Source organism: Perca flavescens, chromosome 20, assembly GCF_004354835.1.
Source record: "Perca flavescens isolate YP-PL-M2 chromosome 20, PFLA_1.0, whole genome shotgun sequence".
NCBI classification, from domain to species: domain Eukaryota; kingdom Metazoa; phylum Chordata; class Actinopteri; order Perciformes; family Percidae; genus Perca; species Perca flavescens.
Genome location: NC_041350.1, coordinates 6217459 through 6234233, shown reverse-complemented (window position 1 = coordinate 6234233; position 16775 = coordinate 6217459). Strand labels below are relative to the sequence as shown.

The window sequence follows — 16775 nt, the reverse complement described above, 5'->3', positions numbered from 1 at the left end:
AACTCTATCACATCAGGACACAACTGCACCTACCTGGGCTTCTGTCCAAGTGCATTTGTGCTGTCAGACGCTCATGACAACGCCACATGGTCCTGGAACAGCCTGTGCTCTCCACATGTGCAGAAGCTGTACACAGCATAAGCACAGTGACGTTTTCATTCATTTGATTCAAACATAAATTGTCCAGCTCAGTACATATCTTGGTCACAATTCTTAAATAAATACATATAAGGCATCCTTATCCTTTGTTTATGTTAGAAAGTGAATGCTGGACATTAAATCATCAAATTCTGTAGTCTTTTAATATCAATATCAGTATTGGCCTTGAAAAAATCCAATCACAAATCAAATGGTTGGGCTTTGGAACAAAACATTGCGTCAGGATTGCAACCCCATAATGTCGTTTTTTTTAATTATGTAAGAACAAGAGATGAGACTGCACCAATGATGTATTACATTATAGATTAAAATGTTATCAATGTACAATGAAAGCCAAGACATTTTATTACATTATTGTATAATTGGATTCTGACCAAATTAACTGGGAAATATTTACAGTTTTGGGACTAATTAAGGATGTTTAATTCAAAAGGCTAATGCCTCATTTTCACTGCGTTGTCCAGCTCCACTCTTACTACCAGGTACATTTCTTGATTTCCTTTTCCACTGCAGATAGTACCCCGGCAATGTGGCGGGATTCTTAGCTGACCGTCACAGCGCTGGCACGTGAAACTGCCGTGACATCATCTTTGACGCGACAACGCTCTCGCTGGATCCTGTGACATACCGTGCCGTGGCAATAGACACACAAAAACACATAGACATAGAGTCTGAGGGCCCTATCTTGCACCCAGCGCAGCACAATGCCGGACGCAATTGTCTTTGCTGGTTTAAGACCGACGCAGTTGTCAGTTTCCCGTCCAGCGCCCACTTTGTTTAAATAGCAAATGCACCTGCACCCATCTGTGCGCCCATGGGCGTGCTGGTCTTACAGGGAGGTGGGTTCAGGAGCATTCTTGGCGTATTGCTATCTTGAGGCAGCAAAAAAAAGTGATCGCGCCCTTGACCAACAAAAACCTGGTCTAAAGTCAATAGCGCAGCATTTCATTGTTGTTTTAACAGCGAATTAGTAAAATGCGCATAGGCTTATGCACAGCGCACGCACACTATGCTTACACACACACACAGGGACGCGCAGCAGCACACAAGATGAAAAATAAAAATATTACAATGTGAAATAATGCTATGATATGATCTGCTCGCGCGCTTTCACTTCACGCACGAGCCAATCAGTTTCTTCTCCTGAAAATCTCTCCTTCCTGCTTAGCAAATTCGCCATCATAATAGCAATGCGCCAAGGTCCAAACGCGCCTGGCTTTTAAATGGAATGGGAGATGACACTCTGATTGGTTTATTGCATGTTACGCCCAAAACGCACCTATGATTAATTGAGACACTAAGGTATCCCTTTTGAACCCTGCGCCTGGTGCACGGACCGTTTTTTCCGCCATCAAACTAGCAAAAGTGGATTTAGACAAGCCCTAAACGCACCTGCGCCAGGCGCTTCACAGCGTGAGCTTAGATCGTTAAAATAGGGCCCTGACTGATAACTGACAGAGGGCGGTATAGCTGTTACCAGGCAAGATAGGAGAATTAGCATGATGTGTATTTAATGTTTTTTTTTTTTTTTTGGTACGCTAAATATTTGATTAATGTCTTATCCCGTCATCTAATAAATAGACGGGGCTGTTTGTGTGTATTCCAGCTCTGGTTTGTGCGGCTGGCCCTCCAGACCAAGCTGAACCTCTTCCAAAACGCTGAACTGGAGTTTGAGCCCTTTGGCAACCTGGATCAACCAGACCTCTACTATGAGTACTACCCCACTGTTTACCCTGGGAGGAGAGGTATATATACACACACACACACACACTCACTCAGCTTGTGTTAAACCATGCTACCCTCTGTCCTTTGGGGTCATTATTATTGAACCTTTGATGTAAGAGGTGCACTTTTGATATTGATCCCAGAAACTTTAATCTACAAACTCTTCCATTGTAAAAATCATGTATTGTTTCATATCTCTTTCCATATTTCTTTTGTTCAAAAGCTGCTCTGTGAATTCTCTTTGAGGGCTGACGGAGGGTCGAACAGTACTATTTATGATAGGGCTGAAAAAGCTGCTCTAAAACTCTTATCTGTGAGTTTTAAATGTGTTATAAGCCTGCTATCCAAAAGGATTTTTGCATTTTACCCACATTTCTTTAAGGATACACAAGCATACCACCACTGTCCTATTAAATATTCAAAGGAAAGTTTCTGCCAGGCGCTTGATATTAGACTGTATCGTCGAGAAGCTCCAACAACTCCACTTGTCTCCAGCAGTTCTTTGGTTTTGTTTTTCCTCTTTTTACACTGCATGAATTGCTCTCTAATGTATTCCCATTACTTTGGATCTGCTTCGCCCCTCAGGCTACCACAGTGAAGGCAGTAGCAGAAACACAGTGGCACGCACACCGCACACACAGACACACGCACACACACACACACACACACACACACACACACAGATAGTCGTACAAAAAAAGCACACTTGAAGCTACACGGCACAGCCTTCTAAAGAGAGCACCGATTGACTTTCCATTGCTCAATTTAAACGCTTTGTGCCCTGCTAGTTGCTCGCAGACAAACTGGCACAAGTAGCCTGGCATCAGATGTCCAACATTTCTCCGGCCCAACGCTTGCATCGACTATCTATTACTCATGATCGCACTCTTTGAACGCCTTAAGAGACTGTGCCCATGTATCACTCTCCGAAAAATTAGGATCGACTCGGTGCTCGAGAAGGAATCGATGTCTGTCAGTTGTTAGGTATTTCTTTGCCAAATGAAAAATTTAGTTCAGTATCTTAATATTTTACTTTCAGTCTTGATGCGTTTCATGTTTTAAACAATAAAGTAAGTAAGTCTTCTCACAGGTTGAATAAAATGAACTTGTGGTCAAATGCTAACTTTCCCAACTTCTTTGAAAAAGGGGTCCTTGTTGTTTTTCCTCAGCTGGAGGAAAGCGTTTTGGACTCTGTACGAACAGTTTACTGGTTTAATGTCAGCCCGACAAAAAGATGAACATGCATACTAGACTGGGAGCATTTATTACAAGTCACTTGTTTAAGACTCACACAGTTCTCACACTTTGTCACTTATTTAATGATGAGCTAAAACAACACTAACAACAGGTGGCATTACATTAAGGATCACTATTGTCTGTATCTTTTATTGATTTACTTTGCATAAGGCAAGGCAGCTTTATTTGTATAGCACATTTCAGCAACAAGGCAATTCAAAGTGCTTTACATAAAAACGATTCAAAAAGAATTAAAAACTGATAATATACGAGAATAAAAGTTATAATCAAGTAGGGAATTAAACATTAAAGAGCAATTAAAAACAGTTAAACATTTTTAAACAGTTATGTAAAGAAAGGCAACATCAAAAAAGGTCTTCAACCTTGATTTCAAAGAACTGAAAGTTGCAGCGGACCTGCAGTTTTCTGGAAGTTGGTTCCAGATATGTGGCGCATAAAAACTGAAAACAAGATTCCATTACAACAAATGTAAGGGCCCTTCTTTATTGCATGGATTGTGCCACCTTACAGTATATGTCACAGAAATGATTTAGAAATGCTGCAATATGCTTTAATAGGCTTTATTGCTTTTGCCATTGTTTGCAGAGAGTAATTCCAAGTGCACTGATTGAAACTAAAGTAATTCCAGTAATGCAATACAAAATGGATTATACATATTAATTATACACACTTGTATAAGATAGCTACACATATAGTAATACAACAGCGCTAGTCAACGCCATCTTCTGCATTTGGCCATAAGTTCTCATCTACATCACACCTTAAAGTATGTCCTCTCATGCAATACACCTGCATGCCTGATCCATCCCTGGCAATCTTCTGCAGATATGTCCAGACATCCAGCATTCATTGTGTCCAAGAGGCACATCTGACCATGTGGCTGGTGGTCCTAAACTTTCCACCTCCTATGAGGAAAATAATTCCTCTATGGGGTTGAGGAACGGAGAGTTAGGTGGAAGGAAAGGTGACACCATCTTGGGATGGGCTGTAAACCAGTCTGTGACTGGAAGAGAACAGTGAAACACCAAACTGTCCCATACAGTTACCCAACTTTCTGGATTCTGCCTCACCTGGCACAATTCTTTCATAGAGGTAATCGGGGAATGAAAAAAAGGCACTTTAGGGGTTTATGTTTATCTTTTTTACTACTCCTTTTCAATATGTAGATGTGGCAGAACAAAGCAAATAGCAGTCTCATAAGTAATTTTGTGTTGAACATAAATTTTCCATTTCCACGCATAACGTGCAAAATGGACTGTAAGTTTAAGTGGTGGTTGAGTGAAGAAAACGGTTTATGAATTTTTAAAGTGCTCATATTGTGCTTTTTGGCTTTTCCCCTTTCCTTTATTGTGTTATATATCTTTTTGTGCACATTAAAGGTCTACAAAGTGAAAAAGCCCAAAGTCCACCCCAAAGGGACTTACCATCTCCAACAGAAAACACTGTTCACAAACTGCTCCAAACAGCTCTATTGTAGTCCAGCCTTTACTTCTGTGACGAACGTGGTCACTTTGTAACACACGTTATAATGCTCGCCTAGCTGCTAGCATGGCACGCCCTCATACTCTGCTTCTGACTGGCTAGTAGTCCTTACTGCGCATGTGCGACTCCCAACGAAGATGGAATAGAAGATGCCTCACTCTGTAGCTAAAACAGAGAGCTCAACACACAGGGTGAAAAGAGGAGCTGCAGCAATGTGCAGTACAACAAAAATATGGTGTTTTTTGAAAATTAAACCACATAAAGCTATTCTGGTAGAACCTCTAAATACAATTATGAACCTGAAAATGAGCATAATATGAGCACTTTAAAAGATGTAGACATTGAATACATTTTGTGTCAAAGCAAATGAAAAGTGAGCCACAGTTGAGTCCACGTTGTCTTCTGTTGTGCTGATGTATATACTATATGTATACATTAGGGGTGTTGAAATGAATCTTTGCGTTGATGCATCGCTATGCGGACCTAGACAGTTCTGCATCGATGCAGTGACCGACCATAACCGATTATTGCCTACTTGTGTTACTTGATTTTCCGGTCGCTGCTTTTTCTGTTTTTGCCTTTTTGTCTGTTGTGTTTAGACTGCGCTACATTCAGGAAGTCTTTTTTTGAGCAGATCCAATAAAAAGAGGAGTTCATATATTCCTCACTGCTTGAATTAGTTGATGAAAACCATGTGGAGCCATATATAATAATATTGAGAAGTTGATGCATCGGGATATCGAATCGATTCGAATCCAGTGAAGATTCACACCCGCACGAGGCTACATTGCGCATGCGTCGAACCGTGCGGCACACACACGCTCCGAACTGAGACTGAACGGTTCGGATGTTTTTTCAAGAAACCATACCACTCCTAATAGATAGACGGCACAAGCAGATAGACTAGAGAGATAGAAATTGAGATACTTAGAATGGCAGAAGCGGCAGCCAGAGGTGGACCAGCTAGCTGAGCTTCAGGTCTGATGACAATATCAAAGAGACTCTGATCAAAGCCCGGGAGCTCACCTGAATATAGGCTCTTCCTGTGTGTGTGTGTGTGTGTGTGTGTGTGTGTGTGTGTGTGTGTGTGTGTGTGTGTGTGTGTGTGTGTGTGTGTGTGTGTGTGTGTGTGTGTGTGTGTGTGTGTGTGTGTGTGTGTGTGTGTGTGTGTGTGTGTGTGTGTGTGTGTGTGTGTGTGTGTGTGTGTGTGTGTGTGTGTGTGTGTGTGTGTGTGTGTGTGTCAGAAAGATGAGTGATGGAGCAGTGCAGCACACACACAGGGAGAGGGATGAGAGGGTTTAATAAGCAGCCATACGTAGCTCAATGCCATCTGTAGGTTCCTGCCTCCAGGGCTGTCTGTGTGTGGGTGGATAGGTTTATATTCTCATCTCGCACTCTGTGTCTTTCTGTCTCTCTTCGCCTTCCCTCTCTTTTCTGTCTCTCTCTCCCTCCCTCCTGTTATGTCCTCATGCCACCCTGTTTCTTATTTTCCCCTTTTCCCTCACACATTGTCTCACTCTGTCTCCTGTTTTCTTTTTGTCCTCCCTCTATCCCTCCCTCCCTCCCTCCTTCCTGTGCAGGCTCCATGGTGCCGTTCTCCATGCGGCTGCTGCATGCCGAGCTTCCCCAGTACCTGGTCAAGCCCCAGGAGGCTCTGGACCGCCTGCACAATCTCAAAACCGTCTGCCTCGCTGTTAGTATACACAACACACACACACACACACACACACACACACACACACACACGAACACATCCTCTGGATGAACATGAAGACATGCATACCCTGTAGTATTCACACAATAAAACTACACACCCACAGAAAAGCACACACAAGCCCTTCAGTCCACCTGTGTAAACAGCCGAATATGGTTGGATTTTAGAGTTATTGAATATGCAGATTCTAAAACAGATACATTAAAAGCCTTCAGCGCTGGCAGTGAAGCAACTTCACCCTCTGAGGTTTGAATTTTTCCCCTTCCTGTTAACAGATTCTGGAGAACTTGGAGAAAGGCCTGGCTGAGGATGGCAGTATGATCACCCTAACACAGGAGAACAGGGAAGGTAAGTGCACACACACACACACACGCACACATGCTCACGCACACACAGACATTTGGCTCCAGACCTGGCCACAGTCCCAGACTGCATCACACTGTGGGAGGAGAGTGAGGTCATGTGCCCCAGTGGGTAATACACACACACACACACACACACACTCTGAGTCAGAGGCACACCTGGTGCAGGACTGCAGCATACCTCGGCCACACATACACACACTTTCAACCACATAAACACACCGATGCGGTGCTCTAAAAGTGTTTAGCACCTCACTGCTTCGGTACCCGCGCTGAATATCAAACGGTCTGTTCAGCCCTTCACACCAAACAGATCGATACAGATCAATCCTTTCCAATCCACTCATATCTGCAAGTGTGCTGGGGAAATAGGCAGCCACCTTCATCTGAAATTCACCAGTTTTATGTAGACACACCTCCACATGTAAATAGACTGCCTCTTCTCTTAGACTTTCTCAACTCAGCAATACATCTTAATAATGCAGTGTTCTCCGAGTCTTCCGTTTGCAGTCCCTGTGATCACTAATTTAGCAACTTGTCCAAAGGCTGTGTGTCAGGTTTTTTTTCTTTTTTTAAAGTGACTACAAGCCATTTAATCAGTTAATTCAAGGTGATGACCAACAGCCAGGCACTTGGTGAAGTTGAGCTAAATCTACCAAGACACTTGCTTATAATTTGGGGGAAATAGTCAGAGTGACGGGTGTACCAGTGTATGTGTGAGGGTGCGCCAGTTCTGACAGGTTCTCCCCCTTCTAAAAGCACAGTGTAATAGCTGTGCCCTCTGTCTCTCCTCTCTCTACCCACGCAGACAGTCAACAGTCAAGTCAAGTCAATAACGCAGGGCCTTGCCTTCACACATCAGACCCCTACTGAGTGATTAGCTCTTCTCCCCAACACACACACACACAGACACACACACACAGACACACACAAACACACATGTGCAGCAATGAATACTAATAGGTCTGAACACTAACTCTTCCACGGGGTGCACTGTCTGAGGGAAAATAGGAAAGCAGAGTGTGCCGCAGTGTCTTCCTCACCACCTCGCCTTAAAATAAACCCTGGTGTGGAGGGGAAGGAGGGGAGGTTTAATGAGAGGGATGGAGGGATAAGAGCAATGAATAGAAGAGTGGGGCGAAAGGGTGACGTTAGAGGGACGCCCAGAAAAGCAGGTGTAATGAAAATAGGAAGTCACCCTTTAAGATATAAACCATCTGTCTTCTTCTTCTCTCCCTTTTTTTTTTTTTTTAGGGTCTCTTAAGCTGTGGAGGTCTCGCCTCAGCAGGGTCATGTACTCCATGGCCAACTGTCTACTGCTGATGAAGGTGTGTGTGTGTGTGTGTGTGTGTGTGTGTGTGTGTGTGTGTGTGTGTGTGTGTGTGTGTGTGTGTGTGTGTGTGTGTGTGTGTGTGTGTGTGTGTGTGTGTGTGTGTGTGTGTGTGTGTGTGTGTGTGTGTGTGTGTGTGTGTGTGAGTCAGCTCAAGTTTGTGTGTCACTGTGTGTCTTCGCAGAGTGAATGTGTGTGTGTGTGTGTGTGTATGTGTGTGTGAGTGAGAGACTCAGAGATCTCTGATGTCAGACTGGTGGAGGATTCACAGTGAAATCCCCCCAGACTGACCACTAATTGGATTCTTGGTCAGGAAGAGGGAGAACGAAAGAGAGAGAGCACGAATGAGAGAGAGAAAGAGAGAGCACGAATGAGCGAGAGAGAGAGGAGGGAGGAGGAGGTTGGGGTGTAGTTTTGATCAGACTCTAGAGAGAACCACAGTACCATCTAATGGTGAGAATTGAGATTACAGTATTATTGAGATTACAGTATTTCTTTGAATTATTTGGCTTAATTTGAGTTTCAATGTCTAACTCTCCATTCCATATCAGTAGTTTTACATGTTGTAGCACATATACTACCAATCTTAAATACTTAAAATTTGCTTTACTTAAATAAAAAATACGTTTTATGTAGTTACTTTCAGGCAGCCACTAGTTTCTATTCATTACTATGTTGTATGGAAATTAAATGGCTGATTCTTGCAACATTCTTGGGTTGTGTAGTCCATCAAAGTCAACAGTTTTACCATCTACGAGGAAACACTGTGCAGACTTCCCACAGCCCTATGTTCCCACATTTCTAGGACATTTTCAAAATTAGGTCTTGTGTTCCTGCATTTCCCTTCAAGGGTTAGGGTGGGTTAGGGGTTAGGCCAACATAGGGCCTAATTTTGAAAAAAATCTTAGAAATGTGGGAACATAGGTCCTAACTTTCAGTGAAAACATTTTTTTATTAGAAATGTGAGAACATAGGCACGCTCCCATCCCGCCACTGTATTGTAACTCTGAAAAATAACCTGTATGGTAGACATGATGGGGTTGTTTTAGTTTTTCCCATTAAAAGATAGAAACCAACAATACTTCTTGAGTTCCCTACCCTGTCTGTGGCACTCAGCCCCAAGCCCATTGGTTCCAACTAAAATATATTGAAAACCGAACACAAATGCTGTACATACTGTAGTTTCATTTGTTACAAAAAAAACAAAATGAATGTGACTTCCTAGATTTTAGCAAATGTTACTCAAACGGGAGGAAATGCATGTGTTTCAGCAGTGGATTAATTCACATGTGGTGTTCTAGTGAGTGTTTCTGGCAGCAGGACGATGTATGTGGGATTGAGTCAGAATAAACGTGTGTGTGTGTGTGTGTGTGTGTGTGTGTGTGTGTGTGTGTGTGTGTGTGTGTGTGTGTGTGTGTGTGTGTGTGTGTGTGTGTGTGTGTGTGTGTGTGTGTGTGTGTGTGTGTGTGTGTGTGTGTGTGTGTGTGTGTGTGTGTGTTCATTGTAATAAGGGAACATGTCGACCAGTGCAAAAGTGTGGCTCATTGATGTGTTTTAAATAGTTTTAGGACAACAAAAGAGCTCTTTGGCACAGAGAAAAAAGATATATCAGGCTTTGGATACACAGTAGTAGCCTCATTAATTCTTTGTCTTGTATGCCGTATGAGATTTTAAGTCTAGTTTTGTTGGACACAGAAAACTGAGCCAGAGCTTTCCTAAAAAAAAAAGCTAAGTGTAGCGTAATACACATGTACATGCACATGTACAATACACACTATTTGTACCTTATTCTAGCCCAGTACACACACTTTCTCTCTACACACACACCTCACTGACCTCTCTCCGTCGCCCCGCTCAGCAGTCCAGTCACCATGTGAGCGATGTGTAGCAGTGCAGTGTGGAGGTGGGAAGAGGGTCACATCGGCCAGCTAATACTCCATGTTTAATTAATACCCTCTCTCTCTCTCTCTCTCTCTCCACGCCCCAACTCTGCTCTTCTTTACTTCGCTCGCCCTCCACCTGTCTCTACCTCCTACTGTTTAACTTTCTCGCTTCTAATTTCTGTCTTTACTTCCTTTGCCCTCCATTCTTCACTTTCGTATTTGTATTTACCTCTTTCTTTTTAATCTCTCTCTCTCTCTCTCTCTCTCTCTCTCTCAGGACTATGTTCTGGCTGTGGAGACCTATCACTCCATTATCCAGTATGAACCCCTGCAGAGAGTGCAGCTGCTCAGTGGCATAGGACGCATCTTCTTGCAGGTCTGCACATTAACACACACACAAACACACACGCACGTAGAGTGCTGCTCGAAAGTTTGTGAACCCTTTAAATGTTTTAATGTGACCCAAAATGTGATCAGATCTTCGTTCAAGTCCTTTAAACTAGATAAAGGGGACCCAATTAAACAAACGGTACAAAAAATATATACTCATTCATTTATTTATTTTAATTAGCAAAATGATCCAACATTAAATGTCTTTGTTATACGCAGTGGTGTGCCTGAACGCGTTCATTGAACGATAATTCATGAACTGGTTCATATTTTGGGCGAACGTGAACTGAACGTATTGTAGCCTATTACTGCCTGATGAATGTTACTGTGAACTCGTTCATTCTGGTGTCTGTGAACGCCACGCTCTCTCAGGTTAACTTTGTTCAATAGGGTGCCAGATTTCTATAAAGCCTTCCAGGCCAAAACCCGGCTAAAACGCACCGTAAACAGGCCTTAATATGTATCGGAAAAAACACCCAATCTGGCAACACCAGCCACCAGTGACAGACCGCTGCATGCGTCATCAAAACAAAAAGCAGCGTGGAGGCGTCGTATGATCGTTTAAACGGGAGAAAAAAGGTCGGTGAGGATGCAAAAAATCTTACGTTTCTGTGCAAACTTTGCCCGCCGGCTTTCAAAAAGGAAATACGCACTTCAGTCACATCCACAGCAAACCTGAAACGGCACGTTGAACTTATTGGATATGAAGATTAAATCTGACACATAGTTTCAGTGTTAAAACTGATCAAATAATTGCTGTCTGTGGTTCTATATGGGCTGTGGCAATAATTTAGAAAAATAACAGCTCGCGGCAACATATGGAAAAAAAGAACTATGAACTAGTTCATTGTTCAAAATTTGTGAGCTGAACTTTGAACTAGTTCATGTAGAAAGTGAACTTTCCCAACACTGCCTGTACGGGCCTCTTTTGCAGTACTGCCGGGTATTTATTGATTCCAGCTTCAATCGGCAGGCAGAAAAGATCGTGGTTTGGGTTCAACAAAAGTATGTTAATCCAGGAAGTTCTCTCAGGGGGCATGTCGTTTAGTAAAAAGTCTTGTAGCCTCTCTCTCAACCACAACTTCCGTCCGTCAGCAGCGTTTGTGACGTTGAACGTGACACACTATAAATAAACAAAAAGGCATCCTCGTCTACTGGCAATGGGAAAGGAGTATATCATCTATTTTTAAAGGACTCTGATTGGAATTAGGAGAAAGCCTAACACAAGGGTTGATAGAGCACCTTAGTGCTTGTTTGTACAGCATTTTGGTCAGCTTAAACTGTGTTTAAATGTTCTCTAGAAATAAACTTTACTTACTTACTTTACAAGAGACAGGGTTTAGAGAGCAATTCTCAACAAAGTAAACAGAAGTACATAACCCTTGTGTTGTAGTTAACGTGTGTTGTCCAACACAAGTTAACTAGAAATGTAAGTAAGGTAAGAATTTTGATGACACTGGGTCTACACACACGCCTGCCTGTCATTTAGTATTGTCTTTGCAGAAAATAAACAGGACTTTTTTACTTCTGGAAACCCAAATAACTCCTCCATCTTCGCAACTGCATTGTGTTGTAATAGAAATAGGCCGAGATATATTTGTTTTGGCGTCATTATTCCCTCTTGTAATGTTCTGTGTGTATTTTTTGCTGATGCAATAAGTCAGTTTTCCCTGGGGAATCATAGAATCTAATCTAATATATTTGCGCTTGCCCCATTTTACTATATACACACACACTGATCATTGGTTAATGTGCTGCTGCTGCTTTCTTTTTGGCCAGATCGGAGACGTTAAAACGGCAGAGAGGTACTTCGAGGATGTGGAGAAAGCCTGCCAGATGACAGGGAGCCAGCCCAGTCACACCACATGCGTGCTGATGAACAGGTACCCGTGTGCCGTGCTTTTGGCACCTGCCTACAGCGTGCGTTTACTTTATGCTGCTCAGGATCATTTTGCGCTCCGTGGTAGTGGTGCTTCATTTAGGGCTTATAGCAGGTTCACACCTGCGTGGCTCTGGCCTGATGAAATTAGGAGGCAATCTTCAGATGACAACCTATCCCAGTCCCACTGGGTTGACTTATTGCTCACTTCTCAAAGGCGGCAGATCATATCGTCGTGCAGTCATGTTTTTTCATTACATTATCTTTTTTAGTTTTTTTAATTTAGAAAATACTAGCTTAGAAACATACTACAGAGCAAACATGAACAGTTCTAGGTCTCACCTGTGATTAAAGAATAATAGCAGTTTTTCATTCAGGAAAATCCGGTACCTTGATAATCGGGTAAACCAAAAAAAATTCTCTTGTACTCAACACCCCCATTTGCTCTGATCTGGGCCATGACCCCCATCAAGACACATAAACACCACAATCTCAGCAGCGTAGAGTTCTATTTTATTCTTCCTGAATGCCACAGGTGACAGAAATCCATCACATAACGTCTCTAGGCTGTGATCCCAAACGCATGGAACCATAGTTACACACTTTGCCCTTTTCGCACAGGACTAGTATCACCTGGGGACCTCTAGTAGTTTGTAATTATTGCGGAGGTCATCTGCGATCTGAATCCAATCTGCCGTGTGTGTAATTTGTCAAGTAAAAGTTTCACCACAAAATGACCTACCATATTTCGCCAAACACAGGTTGTGTGATCATATTAGTCCCGTGCCAATCAGCATCTCTGTGATTTGGAGTTGTAGTAGTCTATATCCACAACGTTCCAGTGTCGGACGACACTCTTTTCAGCCGGATGTCCGTTACCTTCCGTTTAGTTTGTGTGGGAATTTTAAACTGCGGTTGATTTGTGAGGACTATGGTTAACTGCTCCTCAGATCTCTGCAGGATAAATCCAGACAGCTAGCTAGACTATCTGTCCAATCTGAGTTTTCTGTTGCACGACTAAAACAGCTTCTGAACGTAGACGTTCCACCAAAACAAGTTCCTCCCCGTGGCTATTTTGCAGAGGCACCGGAGCTTTTCCCGGTTCTTAGCGCCGCCCAGGGCGATTGTGATTGGTTTATAGAAATGCCAATAAACCAGAGCACGTTTTTCTCCCATCCCTGAATGCCGTGTGGACCAGCCAGACCCTCCTTTGCAACGCTGTGGAGGAATGTCTGGCAAAGCAAGACTAGAGTTGTATTGGCAATTATAAATGGAATTATTGACAGAGCCTTGTGTTTGGTACTATCAGATTTACTCTCGACATGCATGTTTTCTGATTTTATATTCAAATCTGTGTGTGTGTCTGTGTGTTTTTTCAGGGCCTTTGTCTACCTCAGTCAGAACAACTACACCGAAGCACACGCATCCTTCACCGACGTCTTGAAAATTGACCCGAAAAACCCTGTCGTAAGTGCTACCACATCCACTGTAATAAACACGTCTTTTACTCTTTAATGCACACATTAAGTCAAAGTAATGTAAGAAACACAACTTAAATTAGGGCTAATGACATGCATTGTGTTGTCTCATCAAAGCATATTAGTGGATCTATCATCTCACGCTCATACTTGAGACCAGGCGTACACACTAGGGGTGTGACGAGACGCTTACTCGACGAGACGCATCACGAGATTGGGTTCACGAGAACGAGACGACATTTCTCGTCGAGGTGAAAAGTTGTCTCGTGAGACGATGTGATGTCAGCGTGATGGAGCGTGGAATTACTATTGAAGATCCCCCTGCCACTTTTAAATCATTTGTGTGGCAACATTTTGGTTTTCCTGCGGCGAAAGAGTGACAGACAAGACGAACACAATATGTAAACATTGTAAGAAAAAAAATGCCGTATACCGCGGCTAACACGAGCACTATGCAAAAACACTTACAGCACCACCACAGCTCTCTACTAACTACGTAGTACGGCATTTTTTTCTTACAATGTTTACATATTGCGTTCGTCTTGTCTGTCACTCTTTCGCCGTTTATTATTTCCGCAGGAAAACCAAAATGTTGCCACACAAATGATTTAAAAGTGGCAGGGGGATCTTCAGGTTTTAATCTCGCGAGATCTCATACAACGAGATCTCGTCACACCCTTAGTACACACCGTTTTCTAGAGAGAGATTAAAATCTTGTTTTGTTTGGTTGTTTGCCGATTTCACAGATTCATATTTTTGCGTTCTTTTGATTGACATTTGAGCCATCATTTCCCTGTCGTTGATCATTGAAATTCACCCTGAATTGCGAAGCTCCCTGTAAACTTTTGTTTCAAAATGAGCTCTATAAATTTCAATCACTGATCATCCCTCTGACTATTGATGATAATGATGATGATTGAGATATCACCGCGATGATTTGGGTTTGCAGATGCATGTGATGAATTAGTGGTTTGGGCGTTAATAATAGCCACAGCCGTGTAATGACAGCTGTTCTGGGGCTGTTGGAGAACCTTCGCTGATGCAACACAATCTGGGAGATAGCACTAGTTCCTTGCCCTCATTCAGTATCAACGTGCAAACCGATTTGTAAGGGTGTCTCGACATCTATTTATGGCAAACTGTGCGAGTAGAAATGAGGCTTGTTCATGTGCGCCCAGTTCCACATGATTGATATTCATAAAAACAGAATCAGGTATACCTGCGGCTTTATAAATCTGATGTAAAGAATGTGTACATGCATATTTCCGCCTGCGTGCGTACGCACAGTTTTAGTCATGAATCTACAGTTTCATCTGGCCCCTGGAGTCAGGACATGCTTTAGCTTAGCTTGGCATAAATTCTGAAAGCAGGGAGAAACAGAGAAGATGTGTCTACCAGCATCTCTAAAGGCCCGGACACATAGAGCCGATAATCGGCCGTTGGACAGTCTGGCGAGTTCGGTGACTCGAGTCTGTTCGGTGTGGTCGGTGCCATCGTCCGTCCGAGGCGCCGTCGGCCTTCATTTTGGCCGATTTGACATGTATAATTGGCGGGGAGGGCGCTGCCGGCAGGTTAAATTACCGCTTTGATTGGTAGAGTGCTAACCCGGAAACAGGGGAGCGGGATGAGCGTGACTAGAGTCTCTCAAAATCTGAAAATCTTTTAAACTGACCTTTTGTTGATCTGAAGTGAAGACAGATTCAGCAACTGCACGGCCTATTTCTCTCTTAAAATGTAAAAAAAAAAAAAAAAAAAAAGATATATGAGATCGTATTCTGAACAAGCCGCCATGACAGTCTGGCTTTGAATTTCCAGAGAAATTCAAAGGGGGATTTGCATGTTGGAACAACTTCCAAAAGAGCTCAACAGCAGCCTTGTACCAAGTGGAAGGATGCAGTCGATGATAAGTTCACATTCAAACTCTCCTGTCCTCCCCTCGCTCCCCTCCTCCCAAGGCCAACAACAACGCAGCGGTGTGCCTGCTCTATCTGGGCCGTCTGAAGGAGTCCCTGGGCCAGCTGGAGGGCCTGGTGCAGCAGGACCCCGCACTCTACCTCCACGAGAGCGTCCTCTTCAACCTGACCACTATGTACGAGCTGGAGTCGTCTCGCAGCACCCAGAAGAAGCAGGCTCTGCTGGAGGCGGTGGCCGGCCGCGAGGGGGACAGCTTCAACACACAGTGCCTCAAACTGGTCTAAGAGGCAAGAATATGAACACACACTAATGCATTCTCATCCAGTGTGACAGGGAACGGAGTAGAATCTGTAAAGGAATAGAAAGCCCCAGCTCCCGAGAGTGTGTGACCGAAACGTGAATGTTTAGTGCTTGGATTGGTTAGCCACAAGCTAGTTGCTACAGGATCTTTCAGTACCGGTTTTATTCTTACAAAATGGAAGTGGGAAGGCACACGTTTCTCTTCAAGGCAGCCTGCTGTGGGGGGCATGACACTCCTTATCTTTCGGAGGGGGTGACCCACTAATGATTCACACATTTACTTAAAGCAACAGAAACCGTGGACAGCTCACACAAGCTGGTGGAAATGGCCCTACAAAAAAAAAATTCTGTGTGCGCAGTAGTCAATGGTTATTTTATTTTACAGATTAAAGGAATAGTTTGACATTTTGTGAAATTATTTATTAATTTTTTTTTTTGCCGTGACTTAGATGAGAAGATCGATACCACTCTCGTGTTTGTACCGTCAATATTAAGCTCGAGTGAAAGTTCTGTGTTAATGCAGTTGTAATACAGAAAGTCTTTTCCACTGGTTAACTTTTTACAGTACAAACAGACAAGCTCACCTTTTAATGGTTTGAGTGTCCCGCCAACAACCAGAAACCACAAATTGTAAACTGCTGACCAGATGCGAGCTCTAGCTTCATATTTAGCGCGCAGACATCAGATTGGGTTTGATCTTCTCATCTAAATCTCTGTTAAGAAGGCAAATAAAATAATTTCCCAAAATGTCAAACTAGTCTTTTTTTTTTTTTTTTTTTAATCAAAGAGTCACACCGAAACAGGGGAATCATCAAGTTAAGCATTGTGAGATTGGAAGGGCGACCTCACAACATAGATGTACATACAGCACTACAGACTGGTGTTTGTTTTAAGTTAGTTCC

At 43.0% G+C, this 16775-nt stretch overlaps 1 protein-coding gene across 1 annotated transcript in view; it reads left to right on the top strand.

Annotated features, from left to right (window-relative positions):
* The window catches only part of trappc12 (trafficking protein particle complex subunit 12), a 40876-nt gene extending 24597 nt beyond the window's left edge, over nt 1-16279 (top strand). Inside the window, exons 5-12 of the mRNA XM_028565183.1 lie at nt 1766-1904; nt 6204-6316; nt 6613-6685; nt 7954-8027; nt 10190-10288; nt 12082-12185; nt 13561-13648; nt 15615-16279. Coding sequence (XP_028420984.1) covers nt 1766-1904; nt 6204-6316; nt 6613-6685; nt 7954-8027; nt 10190-10288; nt 12082-12185; nt 13561-13648; nt 15615-15857 — 933 coding nt within the window. The 3' untranslated portion in view covers nt 15858-16279. The remainder of the gene's footprint in view (nt 1-1765; nt 1905-6203; nt 6317-6612; nt 6686-7953; nt 8028-10189; nt 10289-12081; nt 12186-13560; nt 13649-15614) is intronic.
* Nucleotides 16280-16775: the final 496 nt, after the last annotated feature.